Consider the following 24,636-nt stretch of genomic DNA (forward strand, 5'->3'; position numbering starts at 1 on the left):
TAAAATTAAAAATAATTGAATAAATATAAAAAGTAGACGTTGATTCCACAAATTTAATGCATAAATATAAGAGTTAAACCAATTAAGCTACATTTGTCCTTTTTAATAGTATTACTAGCTCTTTTATAATAATTTTGGGGGCCATGGTCCTATATTGCCAAAACTAAACTCTGCCTCTTATAAATCATAAAATCTTCATATGTTTTATTCTTTTATCCTTAAAACTATCTTTTTATCCACAATTTATGTTCACCTTGTCGACAAGATTTTGAGTTTGAATTCTTTAAATTTTAAATTTTTATTTTAGAGGATAAAGTGAGATTTTTTATTATTAAATTTTTTTTTTATATTTTTTTTGATTTGAAAAGAAAAAAAATTGTAATATCTTCTAAATCTATTCGTTTTGTGGCCGATGGGCTTTTTTCAGCCCACGAAATTACTCGTATCTGTTATCTTGTTGAGACGCCACCACCATCTTCACTTGAGCTGCTTTCTACTTGCACTGTTCTTCGTTAACTCTTCTTCAACAGAAAATTCCACTCGTTGTTCAAAAATGAATTCTTGACACTTTTGTTTTTCTCTTTTATTGGAAGCAAGATGTCTGTGTTGCTGAAAGCGTTGCCTTTGGTGGCCCTCCGCCAAAGGCCGTCATCGTTCTTCTTCCTCTGCAGCGTTTCCACCACCACTCCAAGGGTTCTTTCCAGAACAAGAACTCTGTCTTGCGTTTCTGCTTCTGCTTCTGCGTCTGCTTCAACTTCAACGTCTCATTTGACACAACCACCTCCTCCTTCTTCTGAAGCACAAGCACTCTCGTCCAACGCTAAGACTTGGTCTCAGTCACTTTCTTGGGTTTCTAGAACTGCTTTCTGCGGTGAATTGTCCTCAATCGATGTGGGAAAAAAGGTTCAGCTTTGTGGCTGGGTTGCACTTCACAGGGTCCATGGTGGCCTCACATTTCTCAATCTTAGGGACCATACTGGTATTGTTCAGGTACTTACTATACTCTACTCTTGCAACTAACTTGATGGTTGTGAATTGTGATCTTATTTTATTGGGGAAGAATATGAAAACATTTTATGTCTCTGCTTTGTTTTTACTTATTGAAACTGAAAATTAGGTTACGACCCTTCCAGAAGAATTTCCAGATGCGCATTCTGCTATCAATAACTTGAGACTCGAGTATGTGGTTGCAATTGACGGTGTTGTCAGGTCTAGGCCAAACGAGTCAATCAATAAGAATATGAAAACAGGCTCCATTGAGGTATATAGTTTTAGTGTTTTTCTATTGGATTGATAATAATCGGGTTGTGGATATTGTCATTTTTTCATATTGTTTCTTGCTTGTTAGTCTGCAAAGAAGTATGCATTTTAGGAACCAATTAGTGCCTAGGATCAGACCATCGTTTCTTTTTTGAATATTTTATTTATTTACGGTTTTGTTTGAATGTGAATTAGTTGTTTATGTGTGTGGCAGGTTGCTGCTACTAGTGTTCTAGTGTTAAATGCTGTAAATTCAAAGTTGCCATTCTTAGTTACTACAGCAGATGATGCAAAAGATTCTCTTAAAGAGGAAATCCGTTTGAGGTAGTACCCATTTATTATTGCTCCCAGTGGCTTATATATGTTTTTAGTTGGTTTCTTGTACAAATGTCAAAAGCTCTCGCCAGTTTACTTGTCAATCTGGTGCGGACATGGACTATATTCTGCTCCTTGGGCAAGTCACACACAGCACTCTGTACTAGTTTTTCTTCCTTTTCTTTTTGGGTCTTTGTTTATCATGTTCAGAAGTTAGTTTTCTTGTATAATGTATTCTTTTGTGGGAGATCTATTGTTATGATTACTTGTTGGAAGGTATCGATGCCTTGATCTACGGCGGCAACAAATGAGTTTCAACATATTGCTGCGACATAAAGTTGTTAAACTCATTCGGAGATATCTAGAAGACATCCATGGTTTTGTTGAGGTACTGTTCTCTGATTGTTAGTTCATCATTTCGGCTATTTTCTCTCTTTAACGATTTATAATGTTTCCACCTTCCATTGCTACTTTACTTTGGTTGTTGATACTTGGTGGTTGGTATCCCAGTATTGATCTTTACCCTTTTCTGGTCATAAGGTAGATTGAAACTCCAATACTGTCTAAATCCACGCCAGAAGGTGCCCGGGATTATTTAGTTCCTTCAAGAACCCAGGTAGTTAAATATGTTTATGTCATGACAGTGTTACAACTGTTCTTTCAGAATCTTTTTCAGTCAAGATAGTAACATGAGAATATGGTTATAATTTGAATTTCTCAGATATTTCTCTTATCATTTATTTATACATCATACTATTGGGATCCTCCCTGTAAGTTAGGACAACCTTGCACTAGATTTCTCTAAAATATTGGATTATTATTTTTCCCCTCTATTTAATGTGTTCCAATTATAAATAAAGTAAAGACATCAAGAGACCTTAAAGATATTGTTCATGGATAGTACATGTGGTAGGTTTAGCTTTAGCTTTTGAAGAACTATATTCATTCATTGTTCCTTTAGTTGTTCAGTTAGAAGAAAAATGTTGAATTGCCTACTTATGGTATCTATTACTAGAAATTGAAAAGTGGTTGTGTGTACCTCAAAGGAATTGGCATAGAACTTTTGCCTTGTGGATATGATTCGGTAGCAACACTGTTGATCTTTTATCTGATGTGAACACTTTTAAAGCATCACTTTGGTACATCCTAAACGAGGAAAATCATTATAAATATTTTTTCTGTATTTTGCCTAAGAAACTTCTTTTATTAAAGTAGTGTTGATTTATTCTATGAAGCCAGGAACATTCTACGCCTTGCCACAAAGTCCACAGTTATTTAAACAAATGCTAATGGTAGCAGGTTTTGATAAATATTATCAGTTAGCAAGGTTAGCTTCTCTTTTAATGTTTGAATCTCTATTCATATTTGTGTGTTCAAGATATGCGAAGTGTTTGCTGGCCTTGCTGCATTCTTCATTTTAAATGTGTTCCTATGAGTTTTGATTAGTTTGATCTCTTCTGTGAAGATATCATAACCTCCTGGTATTATTTTCCCCTTCTTATTTGTAATAAATGTTCTGCATTTCTATAAAAGAATGTTTATGATCTGATTAGTCATTGACTAAGAAGATAGGATATCTGTCTTTTTAAAATAAAAAAAAAGGGCAGCCCGGTGCACAAGCATCCCGCGTTAATGCAGGGTCCAGAGAAGGGCCGCACTCAAAGGGTGTAATTTACGCAGCCTAACCTGATTATTACATCGACGACTGTTTCTGCGGCTTGAACCCGTGACCTTGAGATCACACGGAAACAACTCAAATAACCATTTTGCCATTTTGCCAGGTGTTTTCGTGATGAAGATTTAAGAGCAGATAGACAACCTGAGTTCACCCAGCTAGATATGGAAATGGCTTTTACTCCTTTAGAGGATATGTTATCTCTAAATGAAGAATTGATCAGAAAGGTTAGCTTATGCCATCTGTAATCTAGTCTATTATGGGTTATGACCACATTTGTCAATTATCTTACATTTGGTAGAATGAAAACATGTATTTTTTAATGGATTAATCAGAAAATGCAGATGCAAAATTCCATTACTTAAAGTTGAATAATTTATCTGATTGGTGGGTGATTTAGTACCTCTAGTGTTGGCAGTATTGCAGATTGTTGAGTGGCAATTATTTATGTCTATTTTGAAATTGCTCTCCTCCTGGATAACAATACATGTTCATTGCGTGGGATAAACACGAAGTTATTGTTGCAGGTTTTCCTTGATATTAAAGGGGTGGAATTACCAAACCCTTTTCCCAGGCTTACATATGCTGAAGCAATGAGCAGATATGGCTCAGACAGGCCGGATACCAGATTTGATCTCGAGTTAAAGGATGTAATGATCTTGCTTTTTCTTCCTCAGTAGTATCATGTTTTCTAGCATCTCACATTTAAAGATGATCCACTATTCTGTTCATAAACTATTTGGTTTGGTATAGCTTGCTTCTGTTCCTTTTTGAAAATAATTTTTTTTTGTTCTGTGGTAATTTACATGTACTTGCTTCTCACTTCATCTTGCTGAAGTTTGATTTTTAATTGGGCTGCAGTTATCTGACCTTTTCTTAGGGTCATCCTTCAGAGTTTTCTCTGATTCTTTGGGAAGTGGGGGAATTATTAAAGTGTTGTGTATACCTTCTGGTGCAAAAAGATACTCAAATTCAGCTCTCAAGAAAGGTGATATTTTTAATGAAGCGCTGAGAGCTGGTGCTAAGGGTTTACCTTTCCTTAAGGTTTTGGATAATGGTAAACGATGGACATTCTATATTTATTTAATGACATCAAAAGGCATATTTTATTCTATGATTTATTCTGTTGACCTTTGATTTTAGGGGAGATTGACGGAATTGCTGCTTTGATATCGAGTATGGATGCTACAACTAGAGAGAATTTGTTAAAACAATGCTCTGCTGCACCCGGTGATCTGATCTTATTTGCAGTGGGTCATCATGCGTCTGTTAATAGAACTCTAGACCGTCTTAGACTTTATGTTGCCAATGACCTTGGCTTGATTGACCATGTAAGTTACTGATCCGACACTTAAGAGAAAAAGAAAATGTACTTTATCTTTCTTCCTTACTATTTTCTCTTTGATTTTCTTTCATTATCTGGGTTTTAGGGCAGGCATTCAATTTTGTGGATTACTGATTTTCCAATGTTTGAGTGGAATGATACAGAGCAGCGGCTTGAGGTCTGTTCAAATTTTAGTAACATTCGTCAATTTATTTCTCAACATAACAGCATGTTTAGTTATGGACTTTTATGATTATTCTTTATTGTTGCAGTAAGTGCTTGTTTGAGCGCCATTAAGTCGATAGAAAAAGATCTTTTCCATTGAAAAAAGATTTTTTTTTTTAATTTTTAGCGTGTTTGGCAAATTTCTAGCAGTAAAAATAAAAGCACTAGAAAAATAAAAAAAATCTTTTATTTCCGTCGATTTATAGCATAATGTACTCAATTCATCTCTTAGATTGAGATTTTTCAATTTGGTTATTGGATATATATCTATGGTTATTCTAATATTATTCTCTAAATTATATTCAAGTACAGGCTTTGCATCACCCTTTCACTGCACCAAATCCTGAAGACATGAATGACCTTGCATCTGCTCGTGCATTGGCTTATGACATGGTTTACAATGGGGTGGAGGTAATTAAGATTTATTTCTTGGCTACTTTCTATACTTTTTATGCTGCTAGCATGAACGATGATTAATTTGATCCTATTTTCTGCCAGATTGGCGGTGGAAGTCTAAGAATTTATAAGCGTGATATACAACAAAAGGTTTTGGAGATTGTTGGAATCTCAATTGAGCAGGTTAGTTGACCATTTGTCTGAAGTTTAATTAGGATTTCATTCTTATGCTTATTAAATCTTACTTTTACTTCCAATCTTGTTTATTCACTGAAATATTTTCAAACATGGAGTGGAATTATGTACAGTTTTCGTATTGTCTTTTTCCCCTCCAATTGTATGGCCATTTTTCCTGGTTTCACCATCTACCATATTATTGTTAGACCACCAGGTTTGGCACCACTTCCTTGAAGCAAATGGTTAGATTGGTTAGGGTTATTGTTAAGTACCCAAATGAAGAGAAGACTGAGGGTGGTAAAGTAGAATCTCTGCCCTTTATTTACAGCAGAAGAATGAAAAAGAGAGTTGAGAGTGAATTTAGAGTAGGAGTGTAAGAGTTGGAGAGAAATTTTCCCATGGGCTGTGAGTATTCAAGCGTAAGAATTACAGGGACAGTTTAGGCATTAATTCAGGCGTAGTACAAGTAGAGGTAGGTGGGGCCAGTTTAGCAGAGCGTGGGAGTAGAGGAGGAGATATGGCACAGAGAGAGTACGAAGTATGCGAGTGAATGTCAATAGGAAAAGGTATAAATAAAATAAGGATTGGGATTATAAATAGGTCATTTTTTGGGAAATTGGCCTGGGAGATAGAAGTCAGTCTTCCCTCTGTCGCCTAATTCTGAGTTTTCTCCACTTGTAGCTTAGATCCAGCTATAGATGTTAATAATACACACATTTTTTCCTATATTTCTCTGTGGTCCCTTACAATTGCCATCAGAGTGGGAGATGTTTGAGCCACTACCACTTGTTGCTGGTTGAAGGGCCTGATGAAGAGGGAATTGATGAAGAGCAAGGAGGGCCACACGAGGGTCACTTGATGCTAGTGATGTGTTCCTTGCTGCTGTCCCATAAGAGCATGCTCACTCTCACGACCACAAGTCTTTCAAGGTGGTGGGTTTTGTTAATGCAGGAAGCGAGGAAGGTGGTAATCCTCATTGACACGGGCAGGGGGAATTGGGTACAGCAAGCTCAAGTGCAAGTCACATGCACTCCCATATTTTCAGTGGAAATGGGGAATGGGCAGATTTTTTTATTTTTTTCTTAAAAGATCTTTTTCTCTCTCTAGAATGCAATTGGAACACACTGACATGACATGCATGCCAATTTTTGGGGCTATTATGTTATTGACAGAAACAAGGGGAATTCGTAAATCATAAGGTTGGTTCATGTTTTGATGTGCTCAAATTCAGTTCGAAACCTTCTACATGGACTTGCATTGTTGCCAAGAATAGAGCTGTACACATGATTTGCAAATACTATTTTTGATAGAGACCAAAAACGTATTTAAGCCTTTTTTTTTTATTTTTGTTTTTATTTGGATGATCCTTATCTAACAGACTTGATAATAACAAATTTTCAGGTCTGCAATTGGACCTAAATGCTGTTTACCTTTGAAGATATTTTGAGACTTAAACTGACCTGAATTACACATTATACTTTCTTTCAGGCTGAATCGAAGTTTGGTTATCTTCTTGAAGCGCTTGACATGGGGGCTCCACCACATGGTACGCAGCTTTGTGCATCCTAGAAACATGTACAGAGTTACAAGCAATTAAAGATAGAAACTCTATTTAGCATATTTTTGTTGCGTTTGTTAAAGCATGCCTAAAGTGGTTCATGAAGAAACTTGTGAGGACTAAGGAATATGTATGTTACCATTTTAAACAAGAACAACAACAATAAAGCTTTATTCCACTAGGATGTCACCATTTTAGATAATGATAGGATTTTTGTTTGGTAATTTAATGTGTGATTGTTATTTTATGGGTACTGACTTATATATGCATGTGTATGTGTGTAGGGGGCATAGCTTATGGGTTGGACAGAATGGTAATGTTGTTGGCCGGGGCTAACTCCATAAGGGATGTGATTGCATTCCCAAAGACAACAACTGCACAGTGTGCCCTCACAAGGTCACCATCTGAGGTCGATCCCCAGCAGCTCCAAGATCTCTCTATTGCAACTTCACACCAACATTGATGTATCCATATTCCTATTTTTGGATTAGATGTTGCACCCTCTTTATACCTCTCCACAGCACCATTTTTACATCTGTGTACGTATATTATGGACTTTTGGTTTTCATGTGGAATAAATGGAGTTATGTAGCACTTGTCCTTGTCTATATTTATCACAGTTATCAATAATTAGGACAAATGGTTAGGTTCAGCACTATGTTTGACATGGACTGACTATTTTTTGTCCAACAACTGTAATACTCTTTATACCTAACTGTTTGTGAACATAAATTAAAACGATAAATATTATGAATCAAAGCGAGTATTTAATAGGATAATACTTGTCGATGAACTACACGCTCGTTGGCATATTCTTAATTTACTCTTTAAAAATTTCTCTTCTAATTTGGTTATTTAATAAGATTCTTAATTCGCATTGCATATCAGAGTTAAAAAGAACAGTTGGGTTATACATCCAAACTTTATTGTATCTAAGTTCAACCAAGTAGGTCCAACACAAAAAAAACTCACTCTTATTAAAGAAGTGGTTACACGCGCCGCCGGAAATCTGAAACGTTATCATTTCTCTTTGTACTTCTCTGTGAAAACTATTGCAGAATCTGGTGGTGTGTTTGAATTTAGCAACAAAAAATACACAAAAATAAGAACAAAGATTTCGCAAAGTACTGAGAAAACTATTGTTATTATGTTTAGTTAATATCTTACAAATCTTGTATTTCTACTAGTTTGATTTAAGGTTTAGTGGATCGAGTTTGTTCATTTAGTAGATCGAGTTTTTCTGATTTCATTTTTTTTGTTTCTCTCTGATTCCATTTTTTTTTGTTTTTCTCCGTAACTAGGGCATCAAATGAAATTGTGTTAGTTTATTAGTTTTGATAAATAATTTGGTTCATTTTTTTACTTTAATTGAGTTCATTTGCATGCAGAAATGAATTGAATGTGTTTTTCTTGCTGATTGAATGTTTATGATTTTTTGTTTAAATCTGAAGCAATTTCGGTTCATTTGTGAATTGAATGAGATTCACTTGATGCTATTGTTAAGTATTGACCAAATTTGTTATTCCTTAAGAAATTTAGGTTCATTTTTTAGTTTAATTTGCGTTCATTTGGTTTGGTTTCACTTGAATTTGTTGAACTTGTTCATGTGGGGTTATTTAGTTAGTTTTTGTTCAAATTTGAAGCGATTTCGGTTTATTTATGAATTGAATGAGGTTCACTTGATGCTACTGTTAAGTATTAACCAAATTTGTTATCCTTTAAGAAATTTAGGTTCATTTCTTAGTTTAATTTACGTTCATTTAGTTTGGTTTCGCTTGAATTTGCTGAACTTGTTCATGTGGGGTTGTTTAGTTAGTTTTTGTTCAAATCTAAACCAAATTTGGTTCATTTGTGAATTAACTGAGGTTTAGGCTGCTGTTAAGTATTGACAAAATTTTTTATTCCTTAGAGCAAAAATGAAAAAGATGACCATCTCAAAAAAAGAGAAGCCGCATTACAATGTAAGCATATACACATTAAATCAACTCTATTTTTGTATTATAAATATATCATAACATAATGTTTCAAATCCTTGCAAAACAATCACGATTTGAGATACTCAACGAAATCTATAGCTAGGATGTTCGCCGAATTGAGTGAACAAAAGAAAGTTATAGTTGAAGAAATAGGATTCAGTGCACCGAGACATCCCATAATTGAATGTCTCGCACAAGCTCTTGAGTGAATTGATTCTTTACTTTGATCTCTATCATGGATTCTTGGATACTCGCTATAGCAAAATCTACATAACCTTTGCCAAGATAGGAGATGCACTGGGCCTAAATTCAGGCGGTATTATACTTTTTATCTTTTACATTTGTATTTTTTTTATCTTTTTGTTATTTTTATATTAATTTGTTTATATTAAAATATTTTAAATAATTCATTTAGTATTGACAAAAATTTTTATTTCTTAAGTAATTTCGGTCCATTCCTTAGTATATTTGAGATTCATTTGGATACAGAAAATAAAATCAATGTGTTCTTGTTGATGATTTTTGACTACATGTTCAAATCGGAATTGATTCGTTTATATTAAAATATTGTAGGGGATAATTTTTCTGAAAAAGTTGTGTATAGCAAATTGAATGAGCAGCAGAAGGAGATTATCGACAGCTTCAAAGGTGCTACTTTGGCATCTTTGATAAAATCTGTGATGGATATGTGTTGAAGGGGAGGGGAACTTGCTGAAATTCAAGACGAACTTCATTACTTCATCTTCTTTGTCCAGAAATGCTTCTTGTTGCCGACAACAATAAGCACACATTCCCCGGTCCATAAGCCACCTCTCCTTCTTATAAAGATGGTCCGACAATGGAATTGGGCGTCTCATGTGGTGAGCTTTCGGATAAAGGGGAACAAAGTCCAGAGAATAGGATACAAACTTTCAGTTGATGGCTGCGTCCTTCTCTTAATGATAATATATTTCCATGAAACGAAGTTTCCTGATCCAGAAGCAGATGATGCTCTCGGGCCACCTTGGGTGGAGTACTGGACATGGAGGAGACTGGTTGACCGAATTGCCTTTGAGACAAATAATAAAATGGTAAATAAAAAAATTATTTCCCTTAAAATTTTGGTTCAGGTGCTTTTAAATTATTGTGATAACTAAAGAAGTTTCTGTTTTAGGAAATTCTGAAATGAATAGAATTGAGGGGGAGAGAGATAAAAGAAAAGAAGGAAAAGAAGAAGAAAGAAAAAAGAAACTTGTCATCCTGCATTCGTCTTCGGAAGAAATTTTTTTTTTGGAATTTGAGTATATTTCTCACTATCACTTATTGAAAACTATCTATTTATTTAAAGTTTTATATTGTTATTTTAACAAAATTTTTTGTATGTATTGCAGAGAGGAAGAAATGGAGAAAACACAACCAAAGAAAAGAAAACAACCACCAAGAGTGGCAAAAAAACAAAGCAAAAAAAGGAAGATTGTTCAGACGGATTCGGAAAGCAAAACTGAATCCGAAGATGAGTAAGATTCAAAAATGATTATTTTGTTGTTATAAATATATATTATGTTTTTATTGACCGAGTCTTTTTGACTGTTTATTCAAATTTGAAATAATTTCAGTTTATTTGTGAATTAATTGAGGTTCACTTGATGATGTTGATAAGTATTGATAATTTCAGTTCATTTCTAAGTTTAATTGAGGTTCATTTGGTTTAGTTTCACTTGGATTTGCTGAATTTATTCATGTGCGCTTGTTAAATTAGTTATAGCTCTGATATTTATCAGCTGTATACATTCGATGCGTTTTTCTTTATGATGAGTCTATTTGGCTGCTTGTTCAAATTTGAAATAATTTTGGTTCATTTGGAAATTAACTAATTTGGCTGCTTGTTTCTTTGCTTATTTTCGAACATGGATTGTATGTTCAAATCATTTAAAAATTTTGGTTTATTTATTTTTGAATTAAGGTTCATCCTGATTTTAAAAAAACTTTTTGTATGAATTATCAGAAGTGAAGAAGTAGAGGAGACGCATAGTAAAAACAGAAAATAAAAAGAATTAAGAGAAAAAAAGACTGTGCTACAAAAACAAATGTTGCTCCGGATGACCGTGACTCGACGGACGCGTGATATGATTTATCGTGGACGTAAGATTAAGTTTCTTATATAAATTTCTTTTTCTTTCTGCTAAGTTTTCCTAAAACCTTATATAATTTCTTTGGTTTTACTGAATAATTTTTTTTTTCTTAGACTGCCAACTGTAAATTTGAGCAGCAAAAATGAACCTGTGTTTCAAACACAGACGAGCTTGGCACGATCTGTAAACGCACCAAGCAATACCAAGTAATTTCTCTTAACATTCATTTCTTCTTATTTTAATTAGAATATCTTGGTTGATGATTTTAATTTCGTATCTTTTTTATTAGAAAAAATACCCCTGATTTCCAGTTACATTTTTTAGAAGAAAAAAATGGCATGAAAAAAAGAAAAAACAGAGTTTACAACCTCTAACTATGTAAGTTGAAATACTTAGGTTAGTCTTTTAAATTTAGGCAATAATTTTTGTTTAATTATTGATACAGAATTTTTGTTTATTTATCAGTAGCCCAACACCTGACCCTCAAGAACAAATCCTTTGGTTTGAGAAGAAAGTCAGTCTCAACCTCTGGATATGTGAGTTTTGCAATTTACTTTTCTATTCTAATCAATGTGAAGATTTACTTAGTGCAGATTTCCAATTTACTTTTCAATTCTAATAATTTAACATTAACTCCTTTCTTGTTTACTTTCATTAGAGTTTCTATTGCAATTGCTATTTTAAGTTGTCTTGTGGAAGAGCTAAAACAACAAAAAACCTTTACTTTTGTTCCTTCGAAAACTCAAACAGAAGAAGCTTCTGTTAATGAGTAAGTTCTAATTAAAATACTTTTTATTAGTTTTGATGCTATATAATAATATTTTTGGTTCATTATTAAACACATTAGTATGTAATCCAGCTATCAGTCCCAAACTCAGCAGCAAGCCCCGGTAGAAATTTTGGAAAGGGAATCAGAGCAAGAAGTTCATCTTAATGTGTAAGTTTTACTTAAAATATTTTTTATTAGTTTTGATGCTATATAATAATAATTTCGGTTCATTATTAAACAATTTTCTGTGTAATCCAGTTGCCCTCCAAAACTCCAACAGCAAGCCCCGAAGAAACTTCGGCAAGGCAATTGAAGCAAGAAGCTCCTCTTAATGTGTAAGTTTTACTTAAAATATTTTTTATTAGTTTTAATACTATATCATAATGTTTTTTAATTATTTCAAAAACTTTTCTCTGTCATCTTGCAGTTCTCCCCGTCCTCAGCATTGAAAAGATGATGTACCTTCATTCAGCTTTGACATAAGTCCACCGACCTCTCATAGTAACACAACCTGAAAAATTGGTAGAGGCGGTGATGGATATTGGGGTGATAGCAACATTGCAATATGCTGAGAAAACCAGTGCAAAGCCGAGTTTGAGCACCCCTGAAGGGTACAAGACTCCGGTGAAAGAAAAAGAAATAACAGAAGAGCTGAGAGAGAAATGTTATCAGTGGATGACGCAAATAAAGGTTAACAAAGAAGGGGCAACTAATGAGTTTGAAATTGTATTCATATTGGACCATAAAGCTCATTTAGAGGGGGTAGATGCCACTTTTTGTCTCTAAAATCCAAACAAAACGTAGAAAATACGGTAAAATCTTCAGGTATTATATTAACATTAATAATTTTTCTAAACAGTTTAATTCCAATATATCTAAAAAAAATTTCGTCCTATAGGTGGCCTCTGCAATGTGTATGGTTCTCAACAACAGAAAATGTCGCAGATTTGATGAAGAAATATACTACGTGTCGACAGATTGTGGTAAGCCAAATTTTTTATTTCTTAAGTAATTTTGGTTGATTTCTTAATTTATTGAGGCTTATTTGAATTCAGAAATGAATTTGATGTGTTTTTGTTGATGATGGAGTCTTTATGATTGCTTGTTCAAATCTGAACTAATTTCAGTTCATTTTTTTTGTTTAATTCAGGTTCATTTGAATCCAAAAATGAATTTGATGTGTTTTTATTGATGATTGAATCTTTATGATTGCTTGTTCAAATTTGAACAAATTTCGGTTCATTTGTCATTAAATTGAGGTTGACTTAATGCTGCTGATAAATATTGACAAAATTTATTATTCTTTAAGTAATTTAGTTTATTTATTAGTTTATTTCGGTTCATTTTACAGAATTTAATGTTGGGGAAGTACAACCATGAATACATTGATCCAAACACTAAGACGGCCTACCGGATCAGTGAATTTAAGGACTACCTGCTTTTTCTTGACAAAAAAAAAATGGCATCGCATCCACTTGTAAGTTGTGATTTCTAAAACTTCTTTAATAATTATATCGTTTGTTATTATTTAGACTGAAATATTCTATCTTTTTTCTAAACTTCAGCTGTTTGCACCAGTTTGCCATGAAGACCATTGGTGGTTGTGGATTGGTGATGTTAAGAAGAAGGTCTTCCATGTGCTTGACCCCATCAAGAAAAAAGATATACCTGAAGAAAGAATAGTTTTGAATAAATTTGTTGTAAGTTATTTACGTAATACATATTTTTGTTGTAAGTTATCTCTTATTTCTAACCATTATCAATCACTCTTCTGCCTGATTGAGCATTGTTTGTGGGGTTGATTTCATTCAATTATTACTGAATTGAAGTGTACTTTTTGTATCCTTTTCAGGGCTTAATAGTATCCCAGATGAGGGTCTATATTGAGAAAAAATCTTTGTTGGACAATGAAGAAGGCGTTGAAGCACCATATATTACGATCAATGGTCAATGAACATCGTATAAATATTTCTTTGCTATAGTACTGTTATTACTATGTTTTACTGTGCTTTTTTGTGTCTTTCCTATTAATTATATTTTACTTTCTTATTTCTTTCTTAGTTATAATTGTGGAATATATGTCATGAAATTGCTAGAAACAATTGATCTCGAAAAGATCAAAAATAAAAAATACAAATATAAAAACTTGAAAACAGGTAAGTAATTTCTAAATTAATAAATTTTAATTCATTTTTTATTTTATCTGGGTTCAAATTAAGTAATTTCTTTCAATTGAATTGTAAGAAATAGATGCTTTTAGACAAGAATATGGTCCAACCATTCTCTTGGACAAGGTAAATAAATTGAGAGATAAAGTCATTGAGGCATTTGGAGCCATAAGAATTCCAAACCCATCCGCTACCCTCTCAAGTCCTTTTTGTAAATTCTCATATGAGAATATAGAAAGTAAATAGGTTCAATCTGTAATTAATACTAATTTGTAAGAAATTGTAAAGAGGTAGACACTTCTTTCACTCGTTATAAATGTTAATGTATATTTTTAAAAATCTTTTTTTAAATTTTGTTTGATTTATTTGTTGGAAATGTCTGACCACCGAAAAAGAAGAAAGGAAATAAGGAAGAGAGAGTCCGAAGCTTGCTTGAAAGAAAGTCGTAACTCCTATTGAAATTTTGGCTTCAATTTTTTGTAATCCGTAACTCTAACAAAAAATCTAATCTAATAAAAGTGTTTGTATCTTCCTCCTCTACGTGTTGGTGTCACTTTTGTTTGCTAAAAGTTGACGGTGATGTAACTTCCCAGTTCTTATCCCTTATTTTCACTTCTTTCAGTTACAGGTACGAAAGTTTAGTGTGGAGATACAGGAGTATAGAAGATTATTTTCACGAGTTGAGTTATTAGAATTTATTTTTCCCTCGTTTATTATTTTATTTTTTTAGAGGTGTAGGACTTGTAATTGAGATTTTTTGAATAAGTCTATGTATATAAAGCTATGTGAATATATATACTTTTGTGATTAAGTGATTTAAGATAAAGTCTCTTTTCGTTTTATTAACTAAAGTTTCGGTTCGTATTCACGAAGGCTCAATATTAAATAAAGATAGTATATAATAAAAAGGTGTAGAGGTGAATAGTGCTCAAACTTTTAGTATGATCATGAGGTACTAAAAGTTAGTGCGTTATAGACTATATTAAAATCACATTAATTTGAATGAACCTAAATTCACACCGAATATGTTGAATGTATTTATTAAACCTCAAGAGCGGCAAAAACACAAATGAATCAAAATTTATACACAAAATGAACCGAAAAATGAACCTCATTGTATGACTATTCAATTGCAGAAACACCTACACTATTTGCCGCAAATACAATTGCAGAAGCTAATTTGAAAAACCAAAAAGTGACTATTCAATAAAACATAACATAAATAAAAAATTAACCCTCGTTATATGACTAAAACTCAAATGAACCGAAATTTAGTCATACATGAATCGAAATGTATTCTATTAAATACCTAAAACTATTTACCATAACACAATTACAGCAACTAGTTTGAAAAAACAAAATGTAGCTATTCAATAAAAAATAACACAAGAAATTAACCCTCATTTCCATCAAAGGGAAAAACATTATATTAGCACAATTTATTTTAATAAATACCATTTCTATAATCCTCTCTGAGATAATTCATATTCTGTGCATGATAAAGGTTGGAGCTTGACTGAATCATTGATCCACCATCTAAAAGGTTCAACTGCAAAAAGAAATAAATTATATATTAGCAAAATGCACAAACGCATTTTTTCCTAATCAAAAGCAAATCAATGTAAACTCGCTTAGAGCTGGCTTTTTTTTTTTCTTTGTTGCATTTGCGATCTTTTTTTCCATATTTTATCCCAGTCTATTCTTAGGACGTTCTCTTGTTCTAACACGTGGGGGACTTTGAAGGTCGTTAACATCATTCAACGTAGCATCTTCGTGAGATAACGAACATTTGCTTTTACTTTTCACTTGATATTCTTGCATCTCAGCCATGACATTATCAAAAGTCTGGTGTAAAATTTCAATCAACTCCACGAATTCTGATGCAAATTCACAAATATTGTGCAAGTGAAACACTAAATCATCAAATCTCTTATTTTTTGGCTCCAATAAAGGCTTTTCTTGGTTGCTCTTGATATGTGTGTCTCCTTTTTACGTTCTTACTCCAGCGTTCCAATATATATCTCAGTGCCACTTTATCTACTTGCTCAAAGCTTAAGACACTCAAAGAATGATGGCACAATATATCCTTTGACTCAAACAATAAGCACTGACATTTTACTTCGTATGATATCGCATCATATGTAACAACAAACTTGTTAAATGTTAAGTTAGAAACCTGTTCTACAACTTCATATACCGTATAACCTAGAACTGACTGCGTTGATCTTGTGATGCAATTCACATTTTCTCTAAATTGTGTTTGAACTTTCTTGAACTTCTCATGAGTATACACATGCTGAAATTGAGCCTATATTGATGATTTTGTTGCACATGGTATGACAGTATGAAAATCTGCAGCATCAAATTCTCTCTCTCTTTGCTCTCTGCTTCCTAGGCAATTATCATATTGCTTTACAAATTGAATCAAGGAGCTATTACATGTAATAAATTTGTTAAAAAAATCATGCATGCTCTTACTCCTTTGTGTGCTTCTCATCCCAACCCAAAAGTGTGGTGATCAAGATAAACTGAAATTCATAAATGACGATCTTCAAATAGCTCTGCAAATGAACCGAAACTTATACCCGTTTTCACCGAAAAATAACATTAATTAATTCGAATGAAACCTCAGTTACCTGAAAGCCACTTATTGCCTCCAACACCATACTTCTTGAGAAGATTACTCCAATTTCTATCAAATGCATCTTTTGTAAACAAGTTCCAAACAATGACTCATCTCTTGTTTGATTTCTTCATGTCGCTTCATTTAATATACTTGAGATTTTCTTCATGATATGCCAAATGCACTACCGATGAATTGTTGTTAGCATACAGCTCTTAATAGTCCTTTGCATCGATGCGCATTGATCGGTAACAATTCATTTTGGTGCCTTTCCTCTCATGCAACGAAGCCAATATTCGAATAACCATTTGAATGGATGAATATCCTCATTTTTCATCAAAGTACATTCGAGAAGTGTCGACTGACCGTGGTGATTCACATCCACAAAAGAATCAAAAACCATATTGTACCTGCAAATGGACACCAACAGTTATGAACCGAAACTTATTATGCCTATGAACCGAATATTATATCACAATAAACCGAATACCTGTGTGTGTTGTAAGTCGTACCAAATGAAATATCTCCAAAAGACTCATACGCAGCCCTACTTCTTGCATCAGCCCAAAATACATTTTTGATAAAGTGATCAATTTCTAGGTTAAGCTCAAGAAAAATTTGATTCTTCTCTTTCATTCTTAATAAGTGCTTCCTAAATTCTTTGGTATCATCTTGTTCGAAAATATTCCGCACTTCCCTTGTAATGTAATTCCTCACATCTTTTTCAATAAAATTTAGTTCATGATGACTACCTCCTGCTGCTACAAATGACTTATATGTTTTACTCAGTCTGATTAGGGCTTCCTCGTTATTTTCAATGGTACGACGCACAAACATGCTTAGCTCCCTGTGTTGTTTAAGCATATCTGCACGATCAGGACAACAAGGATGTGAATGATTCAGAACAACTTTAGAAATAATCCAAAGACCAACGTCCGTCAATATATGTACATAAATCCTAGCTGGACAGTTTATTCCATTTCATCTTCCTTCCGAGTGGTGTTCCTTATTTTGGTAGAAAAACTAGCAAGTTTGGAATAATATTTGTAGAACTTTCTAACTTCTTCGAGTGTCTTGAAAGTCATCCCAACCTTTAAAACAAATTGTTCATCGACAACACACCTAGACTGTAAAATAAACTAAAATATTATCATAACAAGACTATTGTGTAATAACCAATGAACCAAAATATATGCATTCTATAAATTCAGAAACTCCTGTATTCTATCCAAATTCAAATTCATAAACAACACTAATTTTAGCAAAGAAAAACGAAATTATTCATTATCACTTTATTCAATTACATTCCATTCTATTCAATTCAAAATTGTTAAAGAATGAACCGAAATAATATCATAACATGATAATTGTGTAATAACAAATGAATCGAAAAATGTCCATTATATAAATTCAAATTCAGAAACTCTTGCATTTTAGAATGAACTAAAAATATTATCAAAATAAAACCTTGTATAATACCAAATGAACTGAAAATTAAACACTAGTTTTATTATTTTATTCAATTCCATTCCATTCCATTCAATTCAAAATGTTGAAGAATGAAACTAGATAAAATAAAGACCGGTGTAAACCTTATCCACTTGATTCGATTTAGAAGAATAATCCAAATCGCTCTCATTCAACAGATTTGAACTTGAATCATTCATTGTTTTGATAATACACTATTCGATTCAGAAGAATAATATACTATTCAAATGTAGATTGAAATTTGAAAAAAAAAAAAAGAGAAAAAATCAAAGAAAAAACACAATGAAAATTAACGAAAATCTGAAGAAAAATCAGCGAAATCGAAAAAGAACAAAGAAGCTTTACGTTAAAAAAGAACGAAGAATGAAACTTTACGGTTAAAAAAAATTTACGTTAAAAATCTGTTATGAAAGCATGAAAGAAAAGGTTTATGAAAAAGCATGAAAGAAAAGGTGGCGCTGCGCGAGAGATAATATTATAATAACATGGTTGGCCTTGATTAGAGAAATTACTTGAATGCAGAGCATTATTGTAAAAAGAAATCGCAAAACGTGTATAATCAACACATACACGGCAGTTTTAAATTATTGAGCACATCAAAACTTAGTTGCAGTAATTTATGTTCCACTCAAGCGCCGGGGACGGCAAACACCCAAACAGCAAAGGTTGGGCACTCAGAAGATTAAAATGAAGATAGACAAGAAACGACTTGCGCAAGCCTTGGATTAAAACCGATATTCACTTAGGTAATGACTGTTGGAGCAGATCGACCGGTGTATTCCTGCATCTTCGAAAGTTTCAATGCAACGTCCACCTGTTATAACAATAATAATTGACGATTAATTTCAGTCCGCCAGCCATACGATTTCAGGTTTAGCAATGAAATGCATATACGCAGTTGATTATTATGTAAAGGATCTTACAAGAGGAGCAAGGGCTTCATGGGAAAGTCTCCCAGTTTTTGATGGATCCTTCTCGTACTGCTCAATGTATAGTCGAATAGTTGCACCTTCTGATCCAGTTCCCGAGAGACGGAAAATCTAGGACAGCAGTATCAACATAAATATAAATTTTTTTAAAAAATAGATAAACTACTAAAATAGTAATCAGAAGTTCGGACAAAAAACTGAAACAAAATTCACCTCTTCTTTTATTTTTATTTAAATTTTGGCCATTAAAAAAGATCACAATAAATTCCGGCAATACGACATAACAAGCAAATATTATCATTTTGGACCAGCAATAATTTGTACTCATATTTCCAGGAGTTTGCCCACATAAAGCACATAGTTTGCACCACCTATATTTACTAGAATTTGCACATTAGTCAACACAGCTTGTACCAATATTTACCAGAATTTGCTCTCATAAATCAGTAAAATTTATTTGTTGAAAACAATTTGGTGTTTGTGCTGGCCAAAATTGCTAAAATCGGCTGGCTCCCAAGACTTTTTAAATAAATTCACTTACTTAAATTCACCAAATTTTAAAAATAAAAATTTCTTTTTCTAATCATATTTTTAAGAAGTCGGCATCAAAACCCTTTTTGAATAATACCTAGTTAGTTTTGTCAAATTCTAAAATTTTGAGGAATCTTATTTGTTGTTCGTATCTTTTTTAGATATCAGCAACATGAATTTTCCAATATCATTCTAGTAGTCTACCTTTAAAAAGAAAGCTTTAGATATCAAAACAAATTGACGGGAAGTGTCAAATTGTCAACGTTAAAATTATCCTACGGGAAAGAAAACCACGTTGATCTTGGATTTCCAGCACTGGCGATAGACGAACTAAAAAAGAACTTTCGATCTAAATGTCCTTATTTAGTTATTTTCCTAACACTTTACATTTTTCATATAGCTAGTAAGAGTGTCTACCAAGTTGCACCCAGACCCACAAAAAAAAAAAAAAAGGGAGGAAAAAGAAATCCAAGTAAACTTACCAATCTTGATCCATCCTCAAACAAATACCGGATTCCCTGATGTGACGAAATGGAACCATCCACAGGATCTTTGTATTCAAATTCATCAGCATTGACAACGTTAGAAACATCCGATCTTACTCCCTTAACAATCCTAACAAAACGCAAATACAATTTATTAGATTATGCTGATAAGTCTGAAACCACAATGTTAGCACGGGAAATATATTTTAAGCAGTTTCCATGAAAATAATGCTGGGGTAGTAAAAGTAACATACTTATTGACTTCTGGGAGGGAGGACTGCAGTTTGACCAAATATGCCATCAGCTCCTTTGCTGCACCTGCATCTACATTCTTTAAGAAACAAAATTGAACAGGTTAACTGATTTGTGAAGTAAAATATATCAACGTAGTACAGAAAATGAACATACTTCATAGTCATATCGAGTATAATAGTGACGCCCATAAGTAGCCCAATGGTTGCGAACTATGTCTTCAACTGTTACAAGCTTGTCCTGGAGTTTATCTTTATTTTTATATGCAAGTATGGAAAGCCAGGCCAAAACTGCCCAGATTCCATCTTTCTCACGAATATGGTCCGAACCTATCCAAGTACACAAGAAATAATCACAAGACATAAAAGCTTAGACGGTTGATTATCATTATCATAACATTTGCAGTTTGCTTTTTCAACACAAAATAGCCAACACATACCAGTTCCAAAACTTTCTTCACCACAGATTGAACATAAACCAGCATCCATTAAATTACCAAAGAACTTCCAACCTGTCGGAACCTGGATTCGAATGAGAAATTAAATTAAATATTTTTATATGCCTTTTCTCAAACTTCATAATTCGAAAAACAATATACCTCAAAAAATTTCAGATTCAGATGCTTGGCCACAACATCCAGGGCAGCAGAGGTTGGCATGCTCCTACAAAAATATTTACAAATCAAACTTGATTATATATTGGTAGCATGACAAGGGAATAACTTGACAGCCAATGGTCGATCAAGAAATTTGGGTTTTTCATGCAGAGGGGATGAAAACCTGGCAACTCCCTTTAAGCCAGCAGAAAAGTATGGTATAGCTTCAACAGCATTTGCAGCAATAATGGCCACAGAATCTGAAGGAGTGACAAAAAACCTAAAAGAAACAAGGTATACGGACAAATTACAAATTAACAGTTAGATTATATTCAAATTTATCATTAAGTTGTCATTAATTTAGGTGTCAATACCTTTTACCAAGTATCATGTTGCGATCTGCATCACCATCGGCAGCAGCACCAAACTCTGGTGGCTCACCTTGTGTTTCTGAATTGCCCAATCCCATCCGAGCAACCAATTCTTTTGCATAAGTCAAATTGGGATCTGGATGTCCTCCTCCAAAGTCTTCCTGTATCCAATAAAAGTAATTTACAAATTAGAAGTATATCATAACCATATCATTCAGAATAACTCAAAGCTGAACCTGGAATCAACCAACAACAAAATAGGACCTTTGGTACACAGTTAAGTAAAGAGTTTTCTTGTGCCCCAAGTTCATCCACAAAAATACGCTTTGCATATGCTCCAGCAACTCCATGTAGTGCATCATAACTTCAACAATATCACAGAAAGTTAGCAAATTTTGGGATGAAGAAAAGAGCCAAGAATATTTCATATCACAGCTTATCAGAACAACATCCACAAAATATACCAGAATGAGAATTTAGGAGATGTCAACAGTTTCCTGATAGATTCAAAATCAAAAATTGACCTGCACAATTTCATTGAAGGACTGAATCAGCAGAGGCACAATGAAGGTATTCATATTTTTAGTATGTTATGAACATCAAAATTATTAATTGCAAGAACTAGATCATAAGTAATTCCAATGCAGCTGCATACTCAAAAATGTAAAGAGCAAGAAATTTTTTTACAAGAATATCTTGCAGCATGACCAATTTGCAAGCATTTTTTTTTTTTCTTTTAATTAACTAGTTTGCAGGTCATAAAAAAAAGAACAAGGAAATATACTTTCATAAATGTCCTTTCTATACGATATAACATTAATCTAGTCAAAATTATAGCGTACTTCATCAATTTTACATAATCGGTTGCTGAGTCAAACACCTCAACATCAAATGGTCCTTCAGGGCCTGTAAAGTTTGTAACACCTAATGCGGAGATATCCACCTGAGAAAACAAATGGAGAGTTAAGAACAATGTTTAGGTACATAAAGCACCTAGTAACCTTAATTAACAAGAATTGCGAAAAAAAAAAAATATTTTTTAACAGGTTGCAAGTAATACATCTGGCAGATCTTCAGCAATCAAGTACTCTGTAATTGTAGTTGTATTTTTATATATCTTATCAGTAATTCCCTCGGGTGCAGGCCCACCATTTTCCATGTTATACTTAATACCAAAATCCTGCATAAAACCAAAGGGCAATAAGAATCAATCACAATTAACTTCATACACAAGGGTTCACCATAATATCTTACAATAAAGTTAAAGTTGAATTAGTCAACTACTTGGTTAGAAGCCAAGTCAAATATCCATCAACTGAATACTTGCACCTTTAAAAATACTCTTCATATTAATTTATGTCATACTGATATATGAGAAAAACGGCAATTTTCTATGTCCACCATCGTCTATTGAAAACAAGGCAATTCACCTAGTTTTTTGCCTTTTAATTTTGTGGAAAGGAGGGGAGATGCTCAGGAGTGCTGCCATGACCACATGAATAAAGTATTTTGGTGTTCACCTAGATCAAGGTTGCAAATGTTTTTTTCCAGTTTTCTTATTATTTGGATTTTAATATCAGAAACAGATCCTTCTAAACAGTATCATCTGAGGCTTACTAATAAACTTTTCCCTTTTTGAAAGTTTTACCGTGTTCTTCCTGGCATATATAAACTACATAAAATCAAAGGACATCAACCTAAAAATTATTTGTAACCAAGCTACAGGCTAAACGTCAACCTACACAGTTTAGATATGAGAAATAGATGTAACAAATCTATAAATCAAATCAACATACAAGATGTCATTATAAGAGTAATAATAGCAAACATGCAGCACTCACCTCATGAGGGCCACCAGGATTGTGACTTGCAGTCAGTATGAATGCACCTGTTGCCTTGGAACCCTGTACAAATAACACAACTTTTACCTAGTGTTTGCTTTATAAAGCAGGGAAGAAGATTGGTTGCCTACATTTGCAACGTACTCATAAAAATAATGGACTTCTTCAATAAAATAAAATACTTTCTATGAAAAGAAAGAGGCAAGAATAAAGAGACGCAGATTATAGTAACTATGACTTACATCAGGGCCAACTCGTTCACGTATAACGCAAGATACAGCAGGAGTTGAAAGCAGTCCATTCTGACCAACCCAAACTCGTCTTACTCCATTTGCAGCTGCCATTTTAGTAATTATCTGCAGATTCATTAAAATTTTCAGTAATGTACAATATGCTAATGAGACTAATAAGATAGGTATGTCACTGTGGCGTGTAGCAAGAAATGTGTACCGCCTTGAAAAGTTCATCGGTAAATAAATGCAGAGCCAATAGGTACAGTAAGCTAAAGAAACGAAATAGCTGACTGGACAAGACAGCACTAACTAATCAATACTGAACAGTTGTAACCATGCTAACTAATAAACACCAAAGGTAAACAGCTCATTTCAAATAGATTACATCAACGACCACTATCCAGGGATCAATACTAACTGAAATATAAGTTTTTTTAGCTACCAAGAACTATACATTGAAAAGCAAAAGGAATGCGAAAAAATAAAATAAAATAGCAAAAAGAAAGTTGTTGCGTGAAAATATACCTGAATAGCATCCTTTGAAAAATAACGACCATCACCGGATACAACCAGTGTAGCACCTAGAAATATGAAAGGAACCACTCTCATTAATCCAACATATTCAGTATAATTGAAAGATTGATAATAAACAGATGAAAGGAAAACAGTTAGACAAAATTCAACGGTTTATCAGAAAGGACACTTACCCCTAACTTTTTCAGCAGTGAGTGCATTGAAGGTGGCCTGAACGAAGTTATGCAAGTAATTAGGTTGCACGAACACCTTCACCTGAAATGATGATCCAACCAAAAATCCATTATCAGAAGGTACAACAATCCAAGCCAAGCGAAACATAACAGATCTCACCACACAACACAAATGCAATGCAATGCGATCGCTAATTTCTCTAGACGACACTGAACTTTGATGAAAACATGCAAAACGATGCATACATCTCTGATCCATCACGATTCACAAAAATACGAAGCGAAACCCATCAGAAACAGAATCGCGAGTGTAGAAGCTTGATCGCAAACAGATCCGACATAGACGATATAAGTTCAAGTACGATCCAGTAATTCAATGGCCAGATAATGAAAAATTAGAATAAAAAAGAGAAATCTATGGATATGAAATGAGACCTTCTTGCGGAGACCAGAGGTTCCGGGCTTCTGGCCATCGAAGGGAGAGGTCTGAACGCGAGAAACTTTGAAGACAACCATGGCTATGTCACCTGATCAGAGCACAAGCGTGACAGAGAGCGTGAGTGTGAGTGAGAAGTATATGCAAGAGAGAGAAGTGATCATTAATTAACTACAGAGAAGAAAAGAAGA

The 24,636-nt window shown here is 33.5% G+C and overlaps 3 protein-coding genes across 6 annotated transcripts in view; 1 reads left to right on the forward strand and 2 right to left on the reverse strand.

The window, feature by feature from the left end:
- Nucleotides 434-7,703, forward strand: LOC107643897 (aspartate--tRNA ligase, chloroplastic/mitochondrial). 4 transcript variants are annotated; one of them, XR_002363423.1, is made up of 16 exons: nt 435-990; nt 1,118-1,261; nt 1,475-1,584; nt 1,852-1,963; nt 2,120-2,191; nt 2,811-2,902; nt 3,357-3,477; nt 3,778-3,900; nt 4,112-4,307; nt 4,394-4,581; nt 4,681-4,752; nt 5,112-5,210; nt 5,298-5,378; nt 6,175-6,571; nt 6,861-6,918; nt 7,215-7,287. XR_002363423.1 is itself a non-coding variant. In XM_016347647.2 (15 exons), the coding sequence occupies exons 1-15, from the start codon at nt 598-600 to the stop codon at nt 7,391-7,393; spliced, it is 2,040 nt and encodes a 679-aa protein (XP_016203133.1). In that variant the 5' UTR covers nt 437-597; the 3' UTR covers nt 7,394-7,703. The 4 variants fall into 4 exon arrangements, 2 of the variants coding, with proteins under 2 accessions (XP_020979982.1, XP_016203133.1); XR_002363424.1 differs by having other exon boundaries at nt 6,480-6,571; XM_016347647.2 differs by lacking the exon at nt 6,175-6,571 and having other exon boundaries at nt 437-990; nt 7,215-7,703.
- On the reverse strand, nt 15,259-17,549 carry LOC110272275 (protein FAR1-RELATED SEQUENCE 4-like). Its single transcript, XM_021124324.1, has 2 exons — nt 17,068-17,549; nt 15,259-16,987 (listed from the first exon to the last, which is right to left on the reverse strand). Exons 1-2 carry the CDS (start codon nt 17,439-17,441, stop codon nt 16,834-16,836), a joined length of 528 nt encoding a protein of 175 aa, XP_020979983.1. The 5' UTR covers nt 17,442-17,549; the 3' UTR covers nt 15,259-16,833.
- LOC107643898 (phosphoglucomutase, cytoplasmic) overlaps nt 18,536-24,636 on the reverse strand; it is a 6,453-nt gene continuing 352 nt past the window's right edge. Inside the window, exons 2-19 of the mRNA XM_016347648.2 lie at nt 24,445-24,536; nt 24,010-24,091; nt 23,828-23,883; nt 23,312-23,425; nt 23,070-23,132; nt 22,289-22,408; nt 22,071-22,171; nt 21,693-21,752; nt 21,493-21,592; nt 21,232-21,389; nt 21,042-21,137; nt 20,861-20,924; nt 20,702-20,783; nt 20,419-20,591; nt 20,265-20,341; nt 20,008-20,140; nt 18,989-19,105; nt 18,536-18,879 (exon numbers count right to left, since the gene is read on the reverse strand). Coding sequence (XP_016203134.1) covers nt 18,808-18,879; nt 18,989-19,105; nt 20,008-20,140; nt 20,265-20,341; nt 20,419-20,591; nt 20,702-20,783; nt 20,861-20,924; nt 21,042-21,137; nt 21,232-21,389; nt 21,493-21,592; nt 21,693-21,752; nt 22,071-22,171; nt 22,289-22,408; nt 23,070-23,132; nt 23,312-23,425; nt 23,828-23,883; nt 24,010-24,091; nt 24,445-24,525 — 1,749 coding nt within the window. The 5' untranslated portion in view covers nt 24,526-24,536 and the 3' untranslated portion in view covers nt 18,536-18,807. The remainder of the gene's footprint in view (nt 18,880-18,988; nt 19,106-20,007; nt 20,141-20,264; nt 20,342-20,418; nt 20,592-20,701; nt 20,784-20,860; nt 20,925-21,041; nt 21,138-21,231; nt 21,390-21,492; nt 21,593-21,692; nt 21,753-22,070; nt 22,172-22,288; nt 22,409-23,069; nt 23,133-23,311; nt 23,426-23,827; nt 23,884-24,009; nt 24,092-24,444; nt 24,537-24,636) is intronic.

Source organism: Arachis ipaensis, chromosome B05, assembly GCF_000816755.2.
Source record: "Arachis ipaensis cultivar K30076 chromosome B05, Araip1.1, whole genome shotgun sequence".
Classification (NCBI taxonomy): Eukaryota; Viridiplantae; Streptophyta; class Magnoliopsida; order Fabales; family Fabaceae; genus Arachis; species Arachis ipaensis.

Excerpts from the sequence above, each read along its gene's own strand:
- LOC110272275 (XM_021124324.1), bottom strand. The coding sequence starts at position 17,441 with ATGCTTAAACAACACAGGGAGCTAAGCATGTTTGTGCGTCGTACCATT. Across the intron at positions 16,988-17,067 it reads ACGACTTACAACACACACAG|GTACAATATGGTTTTTGATT; the intron begins GTATTCGGTTTA and ends GTCCATTTGCAG.
- LOC107643897 (XM_016347647.2), top strand. The coding sequence starts at position 598 with ATGTCTGTGTTGCTGAAAGCGTTGCCTTTGGTGGCCCTCCGCCAAAGG. Across the intron at positions 1,964-2,119 it reads ACATCCATGGTTTTGTTGAG|ATTGAAACTCCAATACTGTC; the intron begins GTACTGTTCTCT and ends GTCATAAGGTAG. Across the intron at positions 2,903-3,356 it reads AAATATTATCAGTTAGCAAG|GTGTTTTCGTGATGAAGATT; the intron begins GTTAGCTTCTCT and ends CCATTTTGCCAG.